Source organism: Peromyscus leucopus, chromosome 20 (assembly GCF_004664715.2).
Source record: "Peromyscus leucopus breed LL Stock chromosome 20, UCI_PerLeu_2.1, whole genome shotgun sequence".
Classification (NCBI taxonomy): domain Eukaryota; kingdom Metazoa; phylum Chordata; class Mammalia; order Rodentia; family Cricetidae; genus Peromyscus; species Peromyscus leucopus.
This window is the reverse complement of record NC_051080.1, coordinates 2567689-2593831: the sequence shown is the minus strand read 5'-3', so window position 1 is coordinate 2593831 and position 26143 is coordinate 2567689. Positions and strand designations below refer to the sequence as shown.

The following is a 26143-nucleotide window of genomic DNA, read 5'->3' as shown; positions in this document are numbered from 1 at the left end:
ATGGATGACTCAGGTACACGTCGTAGATTCCTAAAGAACTTATTAGTCAAATAATGGAATTGTTTTAACTCTAGGATGATAAAGATGCTCCAAATGAGAGCTCCAGGAAGCACTCACAGTGGTATTTATTAGGAAGTGAATGGTCATCGAAGAGTTATATTGAAAATTAGAGTCCACGTAGTTGGAAGCTGAGAAAAAATAACCCAGAGAAAGTAGAAGGAGAATAAATATGTCACCGGACCTTGGAGTGTGAAATTCCTATTCATGTTTGGAAATTCAAATCAGTATTCCGAAGTGGATAAAAGAGAAAAACAACCACCTCAGTTCTAGGGTTCTCTGGAGGGGACTTGGGGCTTCTCTGTTCATCTGTCCTGTGTCCTGAGAGCAGATCTTGTCTGTGAGGTCTCCTCGCCTGGCTTTGAGCCTCAGGCTTAGTCATCTGTAACTCCTAATATCTACCCTATCAACCGTAGTGATGTCACTAATGACCTTTCCCATTGGCTGAGCTGTCACAGGGCAGAGTGTGGCAGCCGAAGACGATGTGGCATTCCTGAGAGGAGTGACCGCAACTCTGTCATCAGATCCCCAGACACCTGGGAGGCAATGGGGTGAGCTGTGTGATCCCTGTCCCTGACAGGGAAGCAGACTCAGTTTGTCCAAGGTGAGCCAGGGAGCAGGTGGGCCACAGCAGGCTATTCTTGCCCCTTCCCTGACCCACATAGGAGCCCTTTCTGTACTTTGTAGAGAAGTCTAGGTATTTTAAGTTTTCATCTTTTTTTTTTTTTTTGGTTTTTCGAGACAGGGTTTCTCTGTGTAGCTTTGGTGCCTGTCCTGGAACTCACTCTGTAGCCCAGGCTGGCCTCGAACTCACAGAGATTCGCCTGGCTCTGCCTCCCGAGTGCTTTCATCTTACCCGAGAATCTGACTGTGGGCTCCCGACAGGTGAGAGGGGACAGTAGTCTAGGTTTCTTAGCATAGGGCTTGGAGAAGGTCATGTAGAACATCTGCTTATTCGGGGTGTGCATGCATGTGCCGTAGCATTCATGTAGAGGCCAGAGGACGGTTTGCAGGAGTCGGTTCCCTCCTTCTACTGTGTGGGTCCTGGAGATGGAATTCAGGTCATGAGGCTGGACCACAAGTCTGTTTGTCCACTGAGCCATTTCGTCGGCCCTTGGGGATGGTCCTCAATCCTCACTCGTTGATCTGGCATTTGACTCGGCAGGATCGCGCTTGCTCCATCCAAGTGTCCTCTGGGTTGGGCCACCCTGTGGTCAGTCAGCCAGAAGTACTGGAGCAGGAACACTCCTGCCACCAGCCAGGGATTCCCCCATTTGTGTCTGCTGAGGCAGCCCACGTGGTACCTGGACATGTGGACACTGGGAACATGGATCCACGTTATGATGAGTCTCCCGGTAGCAAGAAAGGGTGGGGACCTTTTGAGTCTAAGTCCCACTGGTTTGAAATTACAGTTTGGGACCTGGACGAACACTTTCCTACAGCTAGAGAGTCCATAACACCCCAAGGTCAGCCTGAGATGACTATGTGACCAAGAAGAGAGATGAAATGAGATACTCAAGCCAGGCATGGTGACAGGTACCTGTAATTATGGCTCTTTGGGAAGACCCAGTCAGAAGAATCAAGAGCTCAAGGGCATCCTTGGCTATATGAGTTTGAGGCCAGCCTGGGCTACATAAGGTCCTGCCTCCAACACACATAAAACAAAACAAAGCAACCGAGCAACCTGCAAACAAAAATCAATGACCAGCAACTTTATCCATAGATGAATCGTAATACTTTATTCACCCCTTGCCCGAGTCAGCCAGTCAAGTAGGTGGCTGGAAGGAGTTTTCTAAAACCCTGATAGTTCGCACAGTGCTGATCGTGCAGAAACAGGAAGGGAGGAAATAAGTTAAAAGCCACATAAGTTATGAAAAAATAATATACACTTTCTGTATTTCATGTCCCCACTGAGGTTTGCTCCCTTGGAAACTGGTAAGTAGCCCGAGAGAAAAGCAGCAGTGAGCGTCCGCTTTGGGGGCTCAGAGTTGAGTACATCACTGGTTCCTTGGCCTGGGAGAGCTGCTAACCCAGCAGCATCCCCTGCAGGCTTGGCGGGCCAGGGGCCTTGTTGAACACCTTGTCTTGGAGAATGAGATGAAGGGATGGGAGACAGCCAGGAGAGGAGGTGAGACTCGGGCCAGGACACGGGTGTGAGAGGAAGAAGGGAGGAGAGAAGGAGGCTGGCATTGCTGTGCCCTGTAAGCCCCAGAGCTGAGAGCCAAGGGTAGGACATGGGAATCACTGGCCAAGTCTGGATATCCTTGTGGGTGCAGGATGGCTCTCTTGGGTTGAGTCCTTTGAACGCCCTTATTGGGGTTTCCTGGACTAATTCAGGGCTAGGAACCTTCCAGATCTCCCCAGGTTTAGCCTTCCCCATGGCCAACCAGAGGCAGGGGGAGTAAGCTTGGGAGAAGGGATGGGGGTGGGGGAGTGGGGAAGGAAACTAGGCAGAGTTGGCCCACTGGGTGGGATGTGCTGGATCATTGGCCCTGGGGATAGAACAGAGGTCCTAGAAAGTGGGATTTGGGGGAAATGGGCATTTCTGGACGGGTGGACCCGGGGGCTACAGGGCCTGTTGTACCAAAGGCAGAGGTTGAGGTTGGAGAGACCTGGGATGGAGGCAGAGCCCAGACTGCAGGATGTTGGCACAAGCCAGAACGGCAGGGAGGTGAAGGCAAGGCCTGGTGTCAGGGTGTCCTCTCTGGCTTCTGCTCCTAGGGTGTTGGTTATGGCCAGAGTAGCTTTAGAACCTACTTATGGCTGGCATCTTAGTCCCCAGAGAGGGTGAGTGCAGGTATCTGGGCCTCTCCGAGACTTAGGCTTCTGTCTAACACACGGGGCCTTTCTTTCCCTTGTCCCCCAATACTGTCAGGTGTCTGGGGAGCCGAAGGGCAGGAAAACCAGGAGTCCTCAGCCCCTAGTCCCCAGGCACTCCATGTATGGGACAAAACCCAGTGCATCCTTCAGCCCAGGCTGCTGCCCAGCTGGTGGGTGAGGACGGCAGCCTTGGCTCTGAGGCAGCCGCGAGGCAAGGCTGAGGCAGAAGGTCGGGGCAAGCGGTGGGCAAGAGGCAAGCACCTTGTCAGAGCTATATAGGAAGAGGAGTTTCAGAGGATCAAGGAGGTGACTGACCCCAAGTTCCCCTTTACCAGCCAGGACAGCCTGTGGCCAGGAGGTTGGAAGTGGTGAGTGAGACACTGATGTGGAACGGAGCTGGTGATGCCCCTTTGCCTTCACTGACCATCCGGAGAAACGAAGCCTCAGTTGGAACCCACCTCAGTTCAGCACCTCCCCTCCCAGCCTGGAGACTCCAGGCGGCTTTCCCAAGTTTAGCTTAGTCCCTCCGGCAGCAGTGGAAGAGGCTCCTGGGGTGGCTGCCTTACTCGGAAGCCTCCGACTCCTGGGAGTGGTACTTCTCTGACATTTCGGTGATTTTGATCACGGGACCCCTGCGGTTCTTCTTCTTCCGGGAGGGCGTCTTGGAGAGGCCAGACTTGGAGACAGCAGCTACAGGGGACACAAAGGGGAGGGGAGGAAAGGGGCTGGAGGGTTGGAGGTCACACCCATGATGCCTTTGGGGCCACGGTCCCCCACACCCCGTGTGTCCCCGTCTTGGGTCTCCGGGGACTTACTGGTCCTGCATCGGGATTGTACCGCGCTGACCACGGTGGCAGAGGGCAGGTCCATCCTGAGGGAGGAAGACACGGTAGAATGTGACAGGAACCTAGGATTTTAACCCCATTAGGAGTGTGGGCTGAGCTCTGCCAAGGGCAGGCCGGTTCTCGGCTGTCATCCCCAGGCCTGCGGTTGTCCTGTTGTGTGACCCTGGCTAGCCCACTCTTCCCTGTCTCTAGAGCCCTGTCTTGTCTCTGGAGTTTCTAGGGCTTAGGGAGCTGAGGACCCATGGTGGTCCTGCTTGTGGCTCCCCAGGGTGTGGGGGGAGGAGGGGCTTGGTGTTTGAAACCCAAACCTGGACTTCAGATAAGCCAGGAGGCCTGGACTCCCCACCTCCTACCTCCCCGCCCGGGTCGGATCCATGGGGCCACAGTCCCTTCTCCACTGTGCATAGATAGTGAACCCGACCGAGCACTTACAAACAAACAAACAAACAAACAAACAAACAAACAAACAAAACAAACGGATATCCACCTTGAACTTGTAAAAAAAAAATTGTGTGTGTGTGTGTGTGTGTGTGTGTGTGTGTGTGTGCCATTACATGTGTGTGGAAGTCTGAGGACAACTTGTGGGACTTAGTTCCCTCCTTCCACCACGGGGTTTCCAGGGATAGAGCTCAGAGTGGGAGGCGCCGAGCCATCTCACTGGTCCGACGCACATGGCTTTCCCACAATGACAGGTGCTTGTCATTAGCCCACTTCCTAGCTGGACTAGCAGGCCGCGCAGAACTAGGTTCCAGCTCCAGCCGGTGACTAGGTCAGGCTGGACGGCAGGCCTGTCAGGTGCCGGGTTACTACCCAGCCCCGCTCTCACCCGACCGACCGCTCACCGGCTTTCTTCTCCCTCCACCAGCTTGTGGTAGGTGGCGATCTCGATATCTAGAGCCAGCTTGGTGTTCATGAGCTCCTGGTACTCCCGCAGCTGCCTGGCCATGTCCTGCTTGGCCTTCTGCAGGGCGGCCTCCAGCTGGGCCAGCTTGTCCTTGGCGTCCTGGAAGGCCAGCTCGCCCTGCTCCTCGGCCACCTTGATGTTTTCCTCCAGTTTCAGACACTGTAGCCGGGAGGCCAAAGGGAGGGGGGCGGTGGTTAGGAGAGGCGGTGCGCCCAGGCTGAGGTTGCCGCTGCCCGAGTGTGTGTGTAGCTAAGCAACACCATTCCTAGGTGCGGTAATGGGTTGCAATGTACTAAGAGGGAGCTCGCTTGGACCTGAAGAGTAGGGAAGTCCCACAAGCCACCCAAAGGAGTCCCTGTTGGAAGCTGAGGCTTGACCTCATTCTTCCTTTTCTGTATGATTGATTGGGCTTGGGCAAGGGTGAGGGTCTGGTTGTACATGGATGTTTCTGATAACCCAGCAGCTCTGGGTGTTTACAGAAGGCATTACTGTGCAGAACTCACGCGATCCTCACAGCCACCACAGCAGACCATGTTCCTCTCAACTTGGCAGGTTACGAAACCGAGGCTATATTGACCTGCTCGCTCGGGACCCCTTGGCCAGGTCTTGTGTGTATTCGGAGTTTGGGTGTGAGTGTCTCTATCCCCCAAGTCCCCACGGGCCCTCCGGATGCTTTCTCACATGGCTCTTGATGGAGAGGATCTGAGACCTAAGTTTCTGGATGCGCACGTTGAGGTCTGCGATCTCACAGCGGCTGCTCTGGAGGCAGTTCCCGAACTCTGCTGAGCGGGCAGCTCGCTCCTCCAGCTGCAGGGGTGTGGAAGAGGGGTGGCCAGGTGTGGTCTGATGCAGCCCCTCAGCATCCCTCCCAGCCTCATCTCTACAGTCCCTCCCCACCTCCCTCTCCAGCCCCACACGTTCCCCTGGTATCTTCCTCCTGACTGCCCTGGGTAAGCTATGCCCACACCTGGCTGGCATGATGGCAACACTGTGACCCCCCAGGAGAGCACCATGCACCCCTACCCCCTGCTGGCCCCCCTAGAGCCCTGCGGGAGCTGGTTCTCACATTTCCCATGCTGCCTGTGGACTGAATGCTGCAATCCAATCCTCCCTGCGGATGCTCCCCACTACTCCTCAGAGAACCTCAGGGCCCAGGGGCACAAGGTCTCAGCCGCCTCCTTTCTAGTCCTTCCTGCCCCATCCTACGGGGTCGGCCCCTAACCTGGCTCCGCGAATAGGCTTCCGCCTCCTCCAGGCTTCGAGCAGCGATGGCGTCGTACTGGGCCTTCACCTCCTCCACGATGCCGCTCAGGTCAATGTGGCAGCGGCTGTCCAGGCCCACGGTCACCGACACGTCCTTCACTTGGGCTGTAAGGTCTTTCAGCTCCTGGTCAGCACAGAAGTGGGAGGCTCAGGGCTGGTGTGTGTGGGGGGCACTCAAGGTCTCCCAGCCACCCACGGTCCCTTTGTCCCCTCAGGAGGTGGAGCCTATTGCTCCACGCTGTGACTTCCCAGGAAGTCCAGGTGGGGCTTACTGCCCTCTCTGACAGGGGTGGCTCTGGCTTTCATACTCAGGCTGGAGCCCCTCTTCCTGACTGGTGGGGAAGACCCGTGGCCCTGGCTGGTGTTGAGGTGGAGGAGGGGACAGGGCCCTCCACTGTCTGCTGCTCTCTGCCTCCCCATTGGATGGAGAGCCCCAAGGGCCTGGGAGGGTCACCTTGAGCTGTGGGCCCCCACATCATCTGTGTTTGCTGAATAGATGTTGGACCAGAGAGGATGGAGAAGGATGCTAGCCAGCCACGGTGGGGCTAGAGACTGGTGCATCCTTGGGAAATGGATGTAACTGCTATCAGTCACTTGTCCCGAGAACCTGCTGGAATTAGCAAAGCCCTTCCTCACACTCCAGGCCTGACAGGACAGGATTGTGTGCTTGCCACAAGCCCAGGGAGTTTATCTTTCCCTGATCATGGCATGGGGGCGGGGTAGGGGGTGAGGGGGGAGGCAATCGCTGGGGAGCGGAGTTCTGCCTGACCACCTGTGCTCCCTGTCACCCTGGGAGCCCCGAGGATCTGAGCCGTCTAGCTGTCTTTGGAGCACCAGGCCATCATTTCACTGTCCTAGCTGACTTTCCCGTGGGAAATCATAGGGCTACACAGAGAGACAGGTGGGAACAGGGGTCTCTCAGGGGCTGCAAAGTGTTGCCACAAGCCTGGGCGGCTTCCTCTGGAGGTGCTAAATAACAACCCAGGCGTTGTGGGGCCTGGGGATGGGAGGAGGAGCCAACTGTGAGTGTGACTATGACTGCCCGCACTCCTCACAGAGAGGTGAGTCAGCTGGCCACAGGCAGGCAGGCAGCCAGGCAGAGGTGGCTGTGGCTGTGGCACACTCTGTGGGTGTAGGGCCTGGACCACTGCCTCTGCTGGCATTCACAGACCCCATCTCTCCTTTCGGTCACCACTCTCCTGCCCATGTCTCCCGCTGCTGACAGCCGCGTTCCCTTTTAAAAACTCCAGAGTCTGGATCCTAACAGGAGGAGTGGACGGAGACTGGCGGGGATCACTACAAGTCTTTAGTTGTCCACTCTGTTTTTGTTTTTGTTTTTTTCTTACAGTTTTTCTTATTGAAAATGCAGAGTCTCTCGGGGTCTGAATTTTATCCTGTGCTGATGTGTGACACACCCTTCAGTTTGTCCCTGGCTCCCTGTGAGCTGGCACTTGGATCTAGAGGCCTGCTTAGGGCCTCACTCACCTTGACCTTGGCACATCACATTTGGGACACCCTCCCTCCCCCATTCATCTTTATGCCTAGAGAGGTTGTGGTGCAGCCTCTGGTTTCTGCCCCTGGCAGGGGCTGGAACTTCTTCCCGGTGGCTTGTATCCTAGCGTAAAGATTTAGATGGACTGTATGGACGGGGGGGGGGGGGGGTGCCTTTCCCCTTCGATTGCCCGCAGTCTTGCCCACCAGCACCTTCTAGAAAAGGAAGCTTGAGTGCAGCAAGCATTCTGGAGGCCCTCTCGAGCTGGCAGGACCAAGCTCAGGGCCTGGTAGCCGTGGGTATCTTTGATTGCTCTTCAGATGAACTGAATGTGAGTCTCTGGGCAAAGGCAGGCTGAAGCCCTGAATGGAGTCAGGCCAGTGGTCACCACAGACCCATCATCACACCAGCATCCCCCTCTGTAAACGGGCGCCTGCTAGGACAGCTTCGGAGATGTGATTCTGGGGCTCCCCTGGTGGGCGGGCTGTGGAGATCAGTGAGTAAGGGTCACGGATTTAGTCCCACACCACCCAGCCCAGGCCTGACTTGGCATCTGGTCCAGGAAAGTCCAGGGCATGACCAGGAGATGCTACAAAGGACCGGTCTTCCCCCTTGGGGACAAGGGATAGCCAACACTGATGCGCCACCTCAGACCCTTTCTGAAAAGAAGCCGGGGAAGGCGGGAGCAAGATAACAGAAGCAGGCAGTGGTGTTCACAACAGCCGCGCGCCTGTCCAGACACGCCGGCCCCTCCGGGAAGGAGGGTAGAACAATGCTCACTTGTGTGGTGAGGTGCCACCTTGGGGTAGGCCCCTGACACCCCAAGTTGGCAAGAATTGCACCATAGTACAGTTTAGAGTTTCCCTAGGGAGCTGGAGTTGGAGGAGACTGCTGTGTGTACATCTGCCTCACAGTGCTCCCAATGGGGGCAGTGAGTAGACCGTGGCTTTCCTGGGGGAGCTGAGTGTTGCTTGGTAAAACTGCTCTGTACTCCGAATTCATTGATCAGTGATCCACTGATTCATTGGACAACTCTGATCAAGTTTTAAAACCCATCCGAGCCTCTGTCTGTGAAGTGGGTGCCAGGCCAGAGCTAGGAACAGCTAATGCTTTTAAATGTTTACTCCGTGGCAGACATTATTCTAAGTGCTTTAAGATCTATTATGAAATAATTTCTGGGCTGGGGAGGTGGCTAAGTGAGTAACACACTTGCTAGGCAAAGGTGAGGACCTGAGTTCGAATCCCTGGAGCCCATGGAAAGCTGAGCACCTTAGCTTCCCCCTGCTCCTAAGGGAGGGGAGATGGGAGACAGAGACAAAAGTGTCCCTGGAAGATGGAGGGCCAGCTAGACCATCATACTCAGCTTTGAACAACAAAGAGAGCCTGTCTCAACAAGGTGAAACGTGAGGCTTCTCCCAGAGGTTATCATCTGACCTCCATAGTCACACACACACACACACACACACACACACACACACACACACGGACACGGACACGGACACGGACACGGACACACACAGACACACACACACAGAGACACACACAGAGACACAGACACACACAGACACACACACAGACACACACAGACACACACACAGACACACAGACACACACAACACACATAGACACACACAACACACACAGACACAGACACAGACACAGACACAGACACAGACACACAGACACACACAACACACACAGACACACACAACACACACAGACACACACACACACACACACACCAGTACAGTGCAGTATTTTATGAATGGGGAGATCGAGGCATGAAGAGATTGAAGCAACCTGCTCCGGTTCCCATAGTTACCGAGCCAGATGCAGTTCCCATAGTTACCAAGCCAGATGCGGTTCCCATAGTTACTGAGCCAGATGTTAAATCTGGGTCGTTCTAAAACCTGTACTCATTTTATTATTACCCAAATCCACGGAGTTTTCATGAGCATTCTGCTCTAATCTCCCTGGAACCAGGGCCCCTGGGTGTGGCAGGCAGTATTCATGCTGGATGCACGCAGGTCCCATGCATACTGCAGGTCTAGCCAGGGGGAATCATCCAGCCATCTGGGAAGGCCTTGTGGGCCTCTTGCTATGCATTCCCTGGTGCTGGAGACAGGGGACATCGATGGGATGTAGATCTTTACCTCAAGGCTTTTCTGATCAGACCCAAAGTTGAAACCCAAGTGCCCAGCCTTCCTGGGGTTACCCACCATCCACTGTGCTTCCCTGTCACGAGAGGGAGCTGTGGTCTGTACCGCCCTTTGCTCAGGCCTGCTCTGTTATGAGTGGCCTCGGAGCACATGGGAGGGACTCATCTGCCTGAGACGAGCCACTGTGAGTGTAAAATGTGCTCCAGACTTTAAACTTTTTAGCTGCGTGTTTTGTTTGTTTTTGTTGCTGAGGCAGGTCTCGCGCACCCTCTCTGGCCTGGAAGCCACCATGTAGAGGAGGGCCTTGAACCTTTGTTCTTTCTGCCTCTCTCTTCTGAGTGTTGCCCTGTCATGCCTGACTCTGAGCGTTTAGTAAGAGAAAGAAAAGTAAGACAGTCCACTAATATTTATATTGATTACCAAGCACACTACTCACATTTTGTCTATATAGGGTTAAGGGAAATATGTTATTAAAATAATTTTACCTCCCTTTTTGGGGAGGGCAGTGCTAGAGGTCAAGTCTAAGGTCTCCTGAGGCTGGGGAAACACCCTACCAAAAAGCTATGGTCCAGCCCAGTGTATTATTTTAAACGTGGCTTCAAGAAAACACCCACGTGTGATTTTATTTCCCTCAGGCAGTGGTGGCTTGGGGGCTCACTGGCATCTTTTTTGGCCAAGGGTCAATGTTGTCTTCTCAGGGTACAGAGGTACATGGATGGAGTGGATCATAAGGCCCACACCCCAGTGTCCGGCTGACGGGACACCTTGTTGTTCAGAAAGGTAGTAGCAACCATGTACAGCTGCCCTCTGTGGTCACCTGTTTCTCAGAGGATTCAGCCAAACACAGATGGGGTAAAATTGCCCCTCTATTGGACATGCGCAGGCTGTTTCCCTGGCCATTGGTCCCTAAAACAATGTGATGGAGAACTGCTGTTTACATTGTATTTGGTAGTGTAAGAACATTTAAAACACAGGGGAGGAGGTGCCCAGGTCACATGCAAACAATGTCTGTGCAGCTTTATGTGAGAGACTTGAGCATCAGACGACTTGGGTGTCTGTAGGAGTCTTGTGAGTGATGATCAAGGATGCTGTGGTGCTTGAGTAAGAAAGGCTCCCCCCCCCAGGCTCAGATATTTGAATGCTTAGTCGTCGGGGAGTGGCACTATTTGAGAAGGATTAGGAGGTGTGGCCTCGTTGGAGGGAGTATATCACTGGAGGTGGGCTTTGAGATTTCAAAAGCCCAGACCTGGTCCAGTTCTCTCTCTCTGCTTGAAGATCAGGATGTGAAAACTCTCAGCTACTTCTCTGGCACCATGCATGCTGCCATGCCTCCCTGTTCCCCGCCATCGTGGTAACGAACTAACTTCTGACACTGTAAGCAAGCCCCTTGTTAAATGCGTTCTTTTATGAATTTCCTTGGTCGTGTGTCTCTTCACAGCAGTGACCAAGACAGAAGTCAGGGGACTCCACAGCACTGGCCGTGCCCATCTGTCTCAGAGCCCAGGGCCCCGTGTGTGCTAAGTCTGCTGGCTGTCACTGGCCCATAACTCCCAGCCTGCCCCATTCGCTCTCCTGCGGGGGAGCTTCGTACAGCCTTCCCTTTGGGCTAGACGGTCCCTGTCTTAGATTCAGCTTGCTTGCACCCCTCGGCTCCCTAGCCATGGCTCTGGAGTTCTCCTTTGCTCTTTGGCTTGGTGAAACCGCCCATCCCTTTGCACCCCCCCCCCCAGCCTCTCACCCTCTGGAGTGGCCTTGATCAGATGTACTTGCTGGCTCATCAGCTGAGCTGTGCCCTCCTCAGAGGAGAGACTGGTCTCATTCAGGAGGTGACACAAATCTGCACTTAGGAGGTACGCAGTGAACACCTGAATGGGCTCGTTCACACCACAGCCATGCCAGGCTGCTCCTGTTATCCTCCTTGACTTACAGATGTGGGAAAGGAGGCCCACAGAGGTGACACAGCTTGGCCAGCATGACAGAAATGATAAAAAGGAGGAATTGGAGCAGGGCCCAAGAGCCGTGGCTCCATCCTTCTGGAGTTCACAGGCCCAGCTACTGGGAAAGGACCAAAAAGTCTCTTGGGCATATCCCTGGCAATGCCCGGGTCTGTTGGTTATGGCCAGCCTCCTTCTGCCTGGGTCTCAGCTGCAGGGCCTCCACCTCGGCTTAGAGCTCTGAGTTTGCCAGGCATTGGTGAGCACAGCGGAACTCTGGTTCTGAAGCACTGGCCCAGACCAAGCCAAAGGGAGCTTGGGCAGAGCAGGCTATCTGTAAGCATGGAGCCTCGGGCAGCCCACGGGTGTGGCCTGGTTATGGAGGACCGTGCTAGGCAGAGTGCTTTTCTGTGCTGCTGGTGAGGTGAGCTGTGAGTTTGCCTTCTTACTGCTCCTGAGGGTGGGGCTTCACTCTGCTCTGTGCCATCCCGGGGCTACACATGGCTATCAGTCCCTCAGGGGGCCTGGGATGCTGAGCCTGTTGGAGGTCTCCCCTGCCAAGCCGGGAAGCTGTGCTCAGAAGTCTGCGTGGCCCATGGCAGAACTCTGCTTAGCCTGTGGCAGTGGCTGACCCTGCCCCAACCTTGGCTTCATTTTGCTGCGGCTTGGTGCCAGCTGTGGGCAGCATACAGGCTTGGGAGCCCCTCCACCCCAGCCATGGCTCTCTCTATTCCTTGACAGACTGTAGACACTTGTGTAAGATCACCCCTGGACCCCCCCCCACTCCTGAGACAGGTGATATGGAGAGAGGGTGAGAGGCCATGGTAGGATACCCAGGAAGGGACGGTGTTCCCAAAGAGCCAGGCCCTTGCTGGGCCACTGTTCCCCAGGCTCAGCTGAGGACCTGGGAGATAGATGGGGATATGTTCTGGAAGCTCCTCTGTCTGCATTTGCCATATCATTTTAGGTTGTGCTGAAGCCCATCCTGAGTCTTCCCCGTCGCGGCCAAGAGTGGGAGAGGGTCAAATGCATGCTCATAAGAGCTAGAAGTAGTACTATGGGTCAGACTACAGGGCCCGATGGGGGCTGGGTCCAAGTAGGAAGCGCATTCAAGGCCCACAGTACTGGTCCCTGCCAGGCCATTTGGTCTGTTTGCCAGCATTCCAGCACACATGACGATGGTTCTCTCAAAGAGAGTGACCTCGGGAACCCTGCCCCTGCATCATGAAATGTGTGGGTCCTTGACACCCAGAGAGGAGGGCGCTTGAGACGGCGTGATGTCACTGGCTGGAAGTAGTGAGTGTTAAACATCCATGGCCTACCCTTGCCCCGGAAGCAGCGAGCACTTGGCTCCACGAGGACCTTGTTCTCTCACCTGCTCATAGACAGTTCTCATCAGCTCTACGAAGCTCTGCAGGCCTTTCAGCTTGGTTTCCAGTTCAGTTCGTCGAAGGCACTCGGCATCCAGGTCCTGGAGACAGGAGTGGGGGTGAGAGATGGAGACTGAAAAAGCCAGGGCTCAGGGCAGGGGTTGGATGGGGCAGCTTCTGTGGAGGGAGGTGACACCCAGAGGGGGTCTGCCTGAGCCTGGACCTGCCCCTTTCTCTCTGTCTATCGGTCCTGCAGCCCAGGCACCTGAGAACTTTGCTTAGGTGTCAAGGACAGTGGGACATGCTGGAGGCAAGGGCAGAGGATCATGGCAGACAGAGGGCCGTGATGGAGGGCCCTAGGCATTGAGCAGTTACCTTCTTCAGCTGGACGAAGGTGAACTCCAGGTCTGTGCGCTTGGAGATCTCGTCCTCGTACCTGTGGGGAGAGATGTTCCCCCTTCAGTAACATTGTGGAGCTTGGGGTCGGGTTAACTGTTGCTTTGAGAGGGGCCCAGGTCTCTGCTAGACCTTCCTAGGCTTTATGACAATTAGAGAAGGTGGCTGTTCCAGATGTGGTGGCACACACCCGTAATTCTCACACTTGGGAGGCAGATAGGATTCTATAAGCTTGAGGCCCACCTGGGCTGCGAGTGCTAGGCTATTCAGGGCTACTTAGCAAGGCCCTGTCTTAAAGCAAACAAAACAAAACAAAACAAAACCAGACAAGAAAACTTGGCTCTTCCTTTGGTGGACATAATCTCAGGTCTTCTGAGACACCCCCTCGCTCCCCTGTAACTCCCAGCTGTGGCTGTCCACTCCCTGGCTCTGTTGCACAGTCCTCTGGGTAGCCTCCTTGACTGTGCACCCCTTTCATGGTGGCTCCTCCTCCGCCGCGCCCCCCAGAATTACAAGTCCAGGTGGGCCATGCCTGTGGTCTGTCATCTCCCAGTACCCTGCTCACTCCTCTCCTCCCCGGTCCACCCCTTTCCTCAGCCTGTTCTTGCTCCTCGGCTTGGCTAGAGAGTGGACACCATCTTGTTCTGTGACCTCCACAGGGAGGCAGGGAGAGAGGTCTCCAGTACGCTTAGCAGCACCTGATTCCTCCCAGCTTCCCTTACTTCCTGTGTCTAAGGCTGCACAGGGGGCTGCTGAAGCCTGCCCTGTGACAATGACAGTGATTCACGACCTGTCTATGGCATGCTACAAAGTTTAACTCTCTTCCATGTTGCTTCCCTCCTGAGTCAGGCTCACCCTGGGTTTGCCCAAAGGACAGTGCTGGGTGAGTTAGGATTTGGTCCCCTATCTTACCCTCTCTTTTCTGTAATGGCATTGGTCTTGGCACCCCATAGGGTGGATGGCATCTGCCCGCCTTAGGTGTCCTGCACAAGCCCTTGAGGACAGCCCCAGGGGGTGGACATGGAAGTGGGTTAGTTGTCTTCTCCTCTCCAGGAATGCCTGACTCAGAGCTCTAATTACAGGCACCTGCCTGCCCCAGTCCCTGACCTCCCAGCGGGGCCAGGGTCACAGTGGCCCTGTCAGCTGACGGGACCCACACGTCTTCTGGAGGGGACCTAAGAATGACAGTGTGCACAGGGCATCTCGGGCTATGGGCGGCGGCCTTTGGCCTTATCTTGTCTTCTAGGAATCTCTGAGGGTCTCGGTCATGACGGGACTGCACAGGGGGCATGCATCAGGGGGATCAAAACGCTTCAGAAGTCCTGACTACAGGCGTGAATGTGTATGTGTGTGCACCAGGTACCGAGGACTCCCTTCTCCTGTGACCCTCAGAACTTCCAGCTGGGGGGCCCTCAGGGTCCTGTGGGACAGTGAAAGGTGCCGAGGGCCTCTAAGAGGGCCGGCTGAGCAGGGAGCTCAAGCACTAGCTCCCTTGCTCAGTAGCGGCAGGACTTGGTTCCAGCACTTACGTGTGTTCTTTGGCCGTGACAGTGGAAACGTCACGGGGACTGAAAGTGTTTTCTCCAGGTCTCACACCCGTGACCATTTGAACCTCTGCCATGGCCTCCCACATGAAGCCTCTGGAAGCGCCGTGGAGGCTGGGGCTGGCTCTCTGAGCATCATTACTAGCCTTCAGGGTAGTCTGACGCAGGCATGTTCCTTCCTGGACTCTCAGAGGCCCTGTGAAGTGCCCCTGTCTTGGGGCTGAAGCCAGGGGGCCCCTCATCCTGTCTAAATGCAGGTAGCTGGTCAGCACCCGCCTTCCTCTGGGGAGCAGAATCCGCCAACTTTGGGGAGGCATCTGGTGGGACCCCCGGGTGCTGGGTCCCTGCTCAACCCTTTTTGCCCTTCCCATCCTTTGGGCAGCCTCCTTGTCTGCCCCCACTTTGGATGCTCATATCATCTTGTCTCCCTCACTGTCCCACTAGTTCTTCATTGCTTGAGGCTTAGGAGGAGCCTGTTCCTGGCTGAGCCCTGTGGCGCTGCCTGCCCTCCTGAATGAGGCCTTATGGGGGTGAGGGGCCTTTGCTTCTAGACTGCTTCAGGCAGACCCACTGGAGACCTGGGGGACATATGTATCAGGACTTTGAGGGTAGCCAAATGGCCCCCCAGTAGGAAAGGATACCAGGAGAGTGGGAGCAGGTCCTGCCTAGGACCTAGAGATGGCCTCCAGGTGGGCCAATGTCTGAACTCCAGGCTAATGGTCCAGTGAGAGGTCTGAGATCTGGCACTGGGTTCTAGTCTGGGGCTGGTATCCAGTCTCCCTGAAGCTCTTGCTGTTCATTCCCAGCTTTCTGGTGAGTTGGAAGGGCCCCTTCCTCCAGGGGTGTACAGCCTGCCTCTGCCTGCTCCATCCTGCTGACTGACGCCCAGCCCCTAGTCACACCCCCAGCCACACACTTACGGGGCTCTGTGCCGGCCCTACGTCTCTTACTGTGTGAGCTTGGGCTCGTTGCTTTCCCTTGCTGGGTCTCTGCTTTGTTCTTAGTAACTAGAAGTTGGACTAGCCGGATCTTGGAGATCTCTGGTACTCCAGTGCTTGGAAGTCTCCATCCCCACCACAAGGCTCAGGTGATGCCTTCCTCCTGTCCCACCTCCAACCTTCTGCCAGTCTGCCAGCCACCAGCTCCCGAACCTGTTCTCAGGCCCTTAGATTGTCACCACTGCCAACACCCCCCTGGAACTTGTTTATTTCTGGGAGCAAGACTGAGCTCATCACCCTGCAGAGGCAAGGCACAGCCTCTCCCTGTCAGGGCTCCACCCTACAGCACCAGCTTCAGCTCTGGCCTGCAGACCAAAAACTCCTGAAACCCCTCTGCAAGACCACATCTGCTCTCCTCCTCCCCGGGGAAGAGAGAGCAGCCTGAGGCAGACAGGAAGCGGGCCAGCGGCTGGGTGACAGCAACCAGCCATGCCTGAAAGGTACTCAGCTGCGGGTTCCCAGGGATGCCATGGCCACTGGCGTTGGTGATTTGGTTTAGTAGGTCTGGCCTTGTGCTCCCTCTGAGGCTCTCAGACCTATTAGGGACCAGTGAAATGGGCTGCTGCTTCTTGTGGTCAGGTGTTGGGCAGTTCCCAATGATCAGATGCCCACATGGCTTTCCTAGGACTTGGGAGGGCAAGGCTCTCTCTGGGAGAGGGGGCCTCCATGGTAAGCCCCAGCTTAGGAGCCCGGGTTTCCTCTCTTTTGCTCTGCCTTGCTGCTCCTAGAATAGCTGGTTCTGCCTCTGATTGGTAGGGTGTGGGCCACACTGCAAGACCAGGATCAGCCATGCTTGGTTCCCCAGCGCCTGCCCCATCCTGGGTGTGTGTGTGGGGACTCAGGGATAGAAGCTATCTGCTCGTCCTGGAGGGCTTGCCCACTAGGTGATCTTAGAGAGGGTCACCCCTCCTCTGAGCCTCCCAAGTGCTCATTCTGCCTTCCTAGGCTGGCCAGATCAGTTCAGCCAATGCTGGTCAACTTCAACCTTCTGGGGGACAGAAAAATCTCTGCCAGGTGCCACCTGGACAACCTGAACTCCGGTTAGTGGCAGTCGCCGTGTCCATTCACTCAGGAGGAAACAGAGGTCAGTGGACTGTGCTTGCCTGAGGCCACAAAGATAGGATGAACATCTCCAACTTGGTGCCTAGGCTGGGCTTGTGACTACTGGGTGGTGCTTGCCATCTGTCCTTCTGTCCCAGTAGCTGTAAAAGCATCATGTGGGCAGGGAGGGGCTGTCTTTTCCTCATCTTTCTGGTCCCCCAGCTACCTTGACACCTAGCAGCATTTCCCCCAGGAGGTTGCTGCTTTGTGAAGATAAGCCCTGTCCTGCCTGTCCCCTCCCTGCAATACAGTACTTCTCTCTCCTTTCCTGAGACCAGGGTCAAAACACCCAGAGCACGCTGCAGAGCGCGGTCCTCCTGCTGCTTTGCTGGAGGCAAGACATCCCGTCCTAGGGCAGCACACAGGAGCTGGCACGTTTGCAGGCTCAGGAGGGGCTGCTGGAGCCAGGCCTGTGCTGTGCAAGCACGCAACGGCTCAGCGGTAAGCCACTGCAGCTAAAGCTGCTGGATCCTAAGGGTCACTGATACAGGACCATCGCTGCACTTCCTCAAGAATTCTGTCTAGAGAAGAGCCACGTTCCATCGCATCTTTCTGTAGTGGGTCGCCATTCCAGCTTTGATCTGAAAGTTCCAACCCCCATTGAGGCTTCGGTAACTGTCACGCCTACAAGGCGGGGCCGAGAGAGGACCCCTGAAGACCTGAGATCCGGATGGGCCGGCTCTCTTGGTTCCTGGACCCTGGAAGCTGGAGGTAGACCGAGCAGAGTCCTCCAGAGAACACCGCCGGACTGCGCTACACCTTTCCCAGACCCTGTTACCGATCCCTTCACTTGTGAGTTACCCTACAAAATAAACCTCCCTTTTAACCACGTGGAGTGGCCTTAATAATTTCACCAATGTCTTTCCTCTTTCTCCAGCGTAGGTGCACCTGCCCGAGTCCAGCCTAGTCCCCACCCTCAGCTTCGACCCCGGGTTCCGATAGGCGAGACCTACCTGATGCGGAACTCCTCTACTTTCTCCAGCACCTGCAGCAGGCTGGCCTCCAGCTGCCCCCGCTCCTGGCTCACTTTGCGCAGCTCCTCTTGCAGACGGCCCTGGAACGTCTCGTAGTGGTGGCTGAGGTCGAAGGTAGCTGATCCCTGGCCCTGCAGGAAGCTCCAGCGGGTCTCCAGCAGCTGGTTGCGTTGCTCCAGAGCTTGCACCTGCAAGAGCAGGAGGGTACCGAGCAGGTCGTCAGGTGCCACACTGGGCTCCCTGTGAAGGCTGGGGACCCCCAAAGCGGGGCTTTCTGTGACAGGGCAGCTCATCTGCACACACTCCCGACACCGGCTCCCCTCAGTATGCAAAGCCACCTCCAGCTCTCCGCTGCTGCTGAGTGGAAGATGCTGAGATAAGACAGGATGGAGGTGGGGCCAAGAAGGCTTCCTAGCCTGGGCTGGGCCTCCAGTGAGGGAGGGGAGCAGGGGTGCGGAAGGCCTGCCTGTCACAGGCTGGGTCTGGAAGAGCCCATCAATAGGGGCTTGGGGGGTATCAGGGTCCTACCTGCCTCTCCTCCATGGCAAACCTGAGCTCATCTGGCCCTGAAACCCAGCAAGGTGGGTGTACTTGGTGATTTAGCATTAATCCTCCCGACAGACCCAGAGGTGCAGACTCTTTGAGCCTCAGTTTCCCCAGTTAGAAGTCGAGGTTGATAACACTGCCTGCCTGTGAAAGGGCCGTGGGGGGCGGGATCGAAGATGGGAATGAGCTTGGGAGAGTGGTAATTGCCAATGTGGATGAGGTGCCAACTCTGCACCAGACTGGTTCCAAGTGCTTCCCGTCTCAGCTCCTTTGCGGCAACACCCTATGGAGTGGGTTATTGCTATCAGCCCAGTTTCCAGAGGGGGGAACCCAGCCCACAGAGCTGTAAGAACTGCCTGAGGTCACAAAATCAGCGGGCAGCAGAGCCAAGCCTGGCACCTGGGTTTTCATCTGTTTGCTTGTTTTGGGACGCATAGGTCTCACGTATTACAGGCTGGGCTCGAGCTCGTTATAAAGCTGAGGACGACCTTGGTTTCTGGCTCTCCTACCTCCACCGCCCACGTGCTGAGACCACAGCTCCCGATTTACGCGGTGCTGGAGGTCTAATCTGGACCTGTATGCACACTAGGCAAACACTGTCCACCGAGATGTGTCCCCAGTCCTTCTCTGAGACTGTTAACCACTGTAATGTACCCTCTGTGGGCCAGGGCACCTGCCCCCTCAGGGGTCAGGGCCTTTCTGCAGCAGACTTTTCTTCCAGGCAGGGTCAGGGTGACCTTGAAGATGGGGACAGGGAGGTCTCTGAGCCCTGCCGTTTTCTCCAAGCTCTGACCCCCATCCTGTCTTGGACTCCGACAGAAACACCTACAACCTCTGGACCATAGCTAGGCCCCCAGAAGGCTGCCTGGTTCTGTTGTAACCTCAGTTCCCACTGGAGTGCATCCCAGGATGACCCAGACTTCCCGGCTCCGTCCACACCTTGCCTGTGCTCTGGGGCTCGTGGTCCCCTGTCTTCTTCCGTTACATGTATGCTCCAAGTATGCTCTGAAGGATGCCCCCACCCCAGCTCCTCATGTACCATCCCTGCTCGTCTGGGAGCCCTGGGTGGCCACAGAGGGAAGGGCTGGCTGGCCACTCCGGGATGGCAGGAAGCTGTTCTGGCTGTGAGGATGCGGTGCTAACCGGATGGATGGTGGTATGTTGAGGGTGCTGGCCTTGCTCCCAGGACCACAGCCTGAAAGAGCTGCAGCAATCATTTGGCGCCTCTGTTTCTGGCAGGGAGGGGAGCAGGAGCATTGGATAGAGGCATGGACTGCGACATGAGTGAGCAGTCATTCCCCTGCCTCACGCCCATCTCTCTGGGAAGTTCTGTGTGGCGCTGCCTTAAACCTGTGCCACAAGGAAACAGGTTCAGTGGGACTGGAGGTCAGGAGGGTTCTGCCTTGCTTTGTGTGTGAGTGAGGGAGCGTGTGTGGGGGAGTATTAGCTCACCCCACCTTCCCTCCGTTTTGACTAGCAGGAGTCCCTGTTTACACTGAGGGTGCGGTGAGAGGAGAGAAACGAGGCTCCTACCTCCACCCATGAGCAACAGAAAAGCCTTCATACCAGGAAGTCCTTCCCTTAGTCTAACCTCTGTGCTCTATGCTTCAGCACCCTTCTGTGGGGAGATGCTGTGAATGGGGCCAGTGCAGTTGGAGGCCATTGTGCTCTTGGGGTACCAAGGACAGCCCCCGCCTTGGGGGAGTCTCTTGTTTCGGTGGGTGCGGATGAAAGCTCAGCTTTAGCTACGACCTGCCTGCTGGGCTCCTCCCTGTGGGAACAGAGGCCTAGGGAGGGTCAGCAAGGCCAGCTCTCCAGAGACGCCTGTGCAGTCTCTAGCCTGTACCCCTGCCCTATGGCGGCACAGTGGCCGCCTGAGGGAGGGGCTTTCCTTCCTAGAGCAAGTTCCTGGTCTGCCTGCTTCCTCACTTTACAGCTAAGGAAACTGAGGCTGGGAGCTGCGTGGAGCCAGGGCGGGCTGGACAGGACTTAGGGTGTGAGATGCATTTCACAGGGACACCAAGTAGCCTTTAGAGTTCTTGGCCGGAGCTGGGACACACCTTGGGGAGAGCCTAGCCACTGAGTCTGCAGGGAGACGTTGACAGGGATCCCTGACGTGCTGGGAGGGTGTCAAATCCCAGAGACTCGCAGGAAGCCTGGCCTGTGTCTGACGCCGGCAGGGCGGGCATGTCCGAAACTTTAGAGCTGGCATGGCCTGCCCCAGTCTCCGGGTGTCACCTCGGCTCTGGGTTCCCCACCACAGACTGGGCTTTGCCAGTCCTTCCTCAGCACCCATTGCCTAGGCTGTCTGTCTGTTGGAGATCCCCTGCAGCAGCACCGACGGATGGTACCATCCCCCCCCCCCATCCCTCCTCATCCTGTCCTTGTGGCCTTTAGTCCTCCACTGGCAGGAACACAGGCCGACTGCAGCAGAGCCTGGAACCTGAGGCTCAGAGAGGGTGAGCAACTTAAGTAAGGAAACACAGCCCAGAAGCGAAGGAGACGCCGCCGTGGCGGCAGTAGGGCCCCTCCGCCAGCCTCTCCAGGGACCTTCCCTTCCACACACACTGGTTTCTCAGGGCGGCAGAGGGCCCTGAAGGGGGAGGTGAGGGGGGTGCTCCTCCCTCTGCCCTGCTCAAAGAGCCTCAGCCTTGCTCTGGGCCTGGAACCCATCTCCTGGACCTTCCCAGCTTGCACCTCTCTCCGAAGCCTGAGCTGCACCCCTGCCCTGCAAGGAAGACGTCAGGTCTGGGAGTTCCCTGCGCCGGGCTTATTTACTTCACTTCTTAGCAAATGATCAGAAAGCTCGCACGAGCTACCAGACGTGTTCTGGCTACTTTTCAGACATCATTCCGTTTGATTGACAGCCTCCCTACACGGCTGCGCACCGAGGCCCAGGGAGGTCCAGCAATTCTCCTACGTGTATACAGCAGGCCGATGGTGGGCCCGGGATTAAAACCCAGTAGGAGGGTTCTGATGCTTAAGTGGTTGCCTGTCTCTCTGGGGCCCCCACAAGTTTTTGCTTGGCACAGGGCTCCAATAACCGGGGTTCCCAAAGGGCTGGAACCCACAGTTCCCTGCGCCCTACCGTGAAGGGCACCCCATCTCAAGGCCAAGTTTGAGAGTTGGGAGGCTGGAGTTCTGCTGAAGAACTTCACAGGCCTGAGCCCAGGACCCCAACTGCGACTGCCACGGCTCCTCCCCTGGGTCCAACGCCCATGGCTCCCACCCAGAGCCCACAGCAGTGGCAGGGGGTGACATCAGCATTGGCATTTGTTGGAAGGAGAAAAGCCACCCATGGAAGCCAAATTACATAGTTCAGCGAAGCACTCCTTTTAAGGGATTATCCAGGCTTGTCAAGGAGGCGTCTCTGCAGGGCCTACCTCCCAGGCCATGGGTTCCCTCTGTACAGCCTGGGCTATGTGCCCTCCCCCAATCTGGGCACCTGAGATGTCAATGGGGGAGACTCCAAAGCAGTCAGATGAGTCAGGGACAGGAAGACACCATTCCTACCTCAGATTCGGATCAAGTCTAAACTCTATCGTGTGTTGGCTGTGTGACTGTGGGCAAGGCATCTAGCCTCTCTGGTCCTATTGCCTCACCTGCACAGCTGGGAAAACACAGCTGTGGTGGTAATGTTGGCGCTGACCTCAGCCTTACTTGCTAACTTCCTGTGGGGTTCAGCATCTGGGCCACACATGACACTTTCTTCTCTTACCTCCCTGTGTGTCCCCCCCACCTCTCGGGACCCCCAGATGTGCAGAGGCAGATGAGGACTGGCTAGGGTAGGGGGGCTGGATCTCTGCTTCCTCGGAGGTGAGGAAGGCAGTTTCCCTTCTTTGTGTGATGGCCGCAAAATGTCTTTCTTTGCAGTTGAGGGAACTGGAGGTAAACCTGTGGAGCGCCCTGTGGTGCCTAGCATACCGGCGTGCGGCCCAGTCCATGCAGCTGTGGCCCAGGAGGTAACCTAGCCGGGAGGCTTGCTCACGGAGGTGTCTCGGAGTCACGGAGTGGGTACAGGTTTGGGAACTAGACAGAACTCGCTGCAGTGAGTCCAGGAGATGCAGGGGCTGAGTTGCTAGGGGCCTGGTCCTTCCACCTAGGTGAGCGCGAAACAGCCCAGCGGCTGGCTGCTGGCTGGACTCAGTTCTCACATTCCTTTCTCCTGACATGCCCAAGTTGCGTCTTGACTCACAGAGCCTCCTTCAGACCCCGCACACCCCTTTGGACCTGCTCACCACAATGGCACTGTGAATGGAAGGGGTAGGCAAGCAGGGCAGCCCCGCGGGAGATGCTTTGGGGCCAGAGTTTGAGGCATGGGTCAGGAGAGCATCCTTAGCAGTATCTCCCACCCACCTGTCTGGGAAGAGGCCAGCAGGCCACACCTCCATGAGCCGCACTGAGAAACACTCCCTTGGCTCCTACAGGGGTAGACTGACTCTCGCAAGCCAGGGGGCATGTCCTTATTCAGATAACCCTCAGAGTCCATCCTGGGGTTTCTTTTGCTCCAGACACCAGGATGTATCAGGATTTCTTATCCAGTCTCAGCTGGTTTAGCCATGCTGCATCCCCATTGGCTAGGGCCAGGGGTGGGGCATGATGACCGATGCTCAGGGAACCGCCAGCTGGGTCACCTGGAAAGCCTGGCAGCCCTTCTGTTTTGGTACCCTATCCCACTCGGCTCACCTTGCCAATCAGAGAGGCAAACTTGTCATTGAGGACCTTCATCTCCTCCTTCTCCTGGTTCTTCTGCTGCTGGATAGCTGGGTCCACCTTGAGGTCCAGAGGCACCAGCAGGCTGGAGTTCACAGTCACCTTGGGGATGATGCCGGCTGGCCTACAGCTTGTGAGGCTTCGAGAGCTGAAGCCAGGCCCAGGGAGCCCACAGCTGCCCCATCCTGAGGTCCTAGGCTGGGGGCTGCCCGCTGGGGTCACCTCACAGCCACTGAGGCTGCTGAAGCCGACGACGCAGGAGCGGTAGGCCATGGTGGCCCCCCTGGGCCTGGGAGCCTGAGGGCTCACCAGTGAGCGAGGGAGCTTTGGAGTGGTGGTAGCTACCTCCTGTCACAGCCAGGGCCGGCTGGGGACTGAGGCGCAAACACCTGTTGCATGGTGTTCATTAGCTGCAAGAGGGCGTGGCCCTTCGAAGCCTGACCAACCTGTTAGATGATGTGGCTCCTGCCCCTCCCCCGTGCCACAGCTTTCTGCCTGCCCCACAGGGGATCTGCCTTGTTGAAGGGGCTTGTCACAGTCCCCTACAAGAAGGCCCTAACTAAGGAGGGGGCCTGAGGCTGGGCTGGCTGGGTAGGGCAGGGTGGTCAGTGCCAAGAAGGCAAAGTTCCACAGGAAGAAGCAGGGAAGAAAGGCAGCCAGCCAGCCACAGATTGCTGCATACCTGAAGGCTGACGTATCTGGGCTCGCATACTTCTGGAAAAGATGAGGCAAGTGTAGCCCTGAGCTCTGAGGGTAAGATGACGGCCTTGGGCACTGTGCCAGGCTGGCACTGGAAAACAGCCCCTTTATTCTTTATTTCCCATCTGTCAGAATGTCCCCTTCTCATTTCCCCCTTCCTCCCTGCCCTCGCTCCCTTACCGAGGACCAGCTGTGTGTGCCCCACTGACTCAAGGGTTGCGGGGAGCACATGGCCAAGCCCATAGCTCTTGTTTTTGGAGATGTGACATTGGATTGTAGAGTCAGCTTGGCTGACTGGCATAACCTCATCTATGTGGCTAGATTTTATCCTCATCTGAGAAATGGGCTGAAAGTTTTAATCACAAATCTAGAATAGAGGGCCTACTCCAAGTAGCTGGCCTGGGTTCAGAGTCCCCTGAGGGTCTGAGATGGTCTCTAATTGGATGTAGTGCTGTCTCTTGGGTGTCGAGAATCTTCTTCCCCTCCCTTCTCCCCGACCGTCCCTCTTTGCTGGCTACTCACACACCTATCTTCTTTAGGGGAAGTCTGGCACAGAAACCAGCCAGCAAGGGGGCTGGGAGCTTTCAGGAGCTACAGAGCCTCTCAGCCCAGGGCCCGGCCAGGTCCAGCTCCTCCTTATCCAGGGATGTCTTCTTCTTACCAGCTGTCCCCCTCCCCCAGGTCTGGCACCACCTTCTTGAGCACAGAGAGGAGTATGTCTGTAGAAAATGAGGGGACTCAGGCCCTGTGCAGACCCGAGGCAGACAGTAGTCTTGATGGGGCAGGCTGGCTGAGCCACATCAGCTGCCCTGGGCCCCTGCCCTGGGCCCCTGCCCGGTTCCCACTCATGGACACTTCTGGTTTGCTTGGACACAAAACTCTGCGGCGGGGTCATGAGTCCATCCTGATCCTGGATTCCAGGACCCGCTGTATGTGACTGGGTCCCCAGGACAGTGTTCGCCCCACTTCTGCTGATGCTGTCTGTGTTCCCCACTCAGCAGCCTAGTGTGGCTGGTGTGGCTGCCCTGGCCTCCCACCCTCTTTCCTTGGCCTGGTATCTGAATGGCATGTGGTCAGCCCCTAGTGCTCCTAGGGGGCAGTCGCTGGCATCTGGGCTCGGCATGGCCTCAATGCACTCTCATTCCTCCCCACCGCCTCCGTTTAAAGTGCACACCGAGTTCGCCATCCTCGGTACAGAGGGTGGGGTAATGTGCCTGGTCTCGGGGTACTGGCTGTCCTTGGTGACTTCGGATGCCGTGGGAAGGGTCGGAGACAAATGCTGGAGCTGGTTTCCGTCTCCCTATTGTTGACCCCAGTCAGGTCTGTTTGCTCTTAATGCTCACTTCAGTCCGTCACTTCTTTCTGACTCTGGCAGGTTCTTGGTAAGCCCTCAAACCCAGACAGGTCAGTTTGTTGTCCCCGGCTGGCAATGAGGGGCTTGTCTCTGGGGCTTTCCTTGGGGGGGGGGTGCTCTTGCCTCTTTAGAATGATGGCTATGGGCCTGGGACACGGGGACCACCTGCTGCCTCTCCTCAGCCCTGTCCTCTCCTTGGGTACCCGTCTGTAGAGGTGTCTTTGTCCGTCACAGTGTGATCGCCAAACAGGAACAGCAGCAAAAAAGCCCAAAATAAACAAACTCTGTAGTCCGCTCCACCCTACCTCCCTGGTCCTCCCCTGAAGACCTGCCTCTCCACCCCAGGGTGGGCACCCCTCAGGCCTGTCTGATCAGGCTGCCTTTGGCCAGAGGCTTTCCCTCTCAGCCAGGGAGGGCATCTATCTGCCTTTGCCGAGCTCAGACAGGACCCTTTCCCAGGCTTGTGAGGAGCCAGGGCTCCAGGGACCGAGTGCCCATCGAAGCAGGAAGCCTGTGGGAGTGAGGGCAGGAGATGTGGATATTCAGTCCTGTCAGAGACTGCCTGGGTCCTTCCTGGATCCTCTCCAGAAATGCACGCCAGCTGGGAAGGATGTGAGAACACGCTGTGGACTTCCGGGACTCTGGAGACCTACCCTTCTATCCTCTAGGCCTCCCTTTATCACTCAGTCCCTGTGACCTCTGACCTCTCCCCCTAACTCCTGCCTACTTCTCTGTGCTGGCTCTCCCTGGCTTTTCTTGGCCTGTCCTCACAGTTAGGGAGGAGAGGCATCTGGCTGGATGGTCTTATGGGAATGGCATTCATCTCTGTGTCATAGTTTCAGTCTCTTTTCTCTGCCTTGCTCTCTTTGGGACGGCCCGAGGCAGATCCAAGGACTGGCAACCTCTCACTGCCTACTGGGTGAACATTGCCAGGAGTACTGGCCAGCCTGGGACTCAGCATCCGGGAGTCAGGG

General features: G+C 56.3%; 1 protein-coding gene across 2 annotated transcripts; it reads right to left on the bottom strand.

Moving 5' to 3' along the window:
• Positions 1-1773: 1773 nt before the first annotated feature.
• On the bottom strand, positions 1774-23514 carry Krt80 (keratin 80). Of its 2 annotated transcripts, none has more exons than XM_028874387.2 (9): positions 23090-23514; positions 17837-18045; positions 13220-13280; positions 12850-12945; positions 5849-6013; positions 5308-5433; positions 4565-4785; positions 3693-3748; positions 1774-3567 (listed from the first exon to the last, which is right to left on the bottom strand). In XM_028874387.2, exons 1-9 carry the CDS (start codon positions 23387-23389, stop codon positions 3440-3442), a joined length of 1362 nt encoding a protein of 453 aa, XP_028730220.1. In that variant the 5' UTR covers positions 23390-23514; the 3' UTR covers positions 1774-3439. The 2 variants fall into 2 exon arrangements, with proteins under 2 accessions (XP_028730220.1, XP_037053244.1); XM_037197349.1 differs by lacking the exon at positions 23090-23514 and adding an exon at positions 18386-18524.
• Between the last annotated feature and the right edge of the window lie 2629 nt (positions 23515-26143).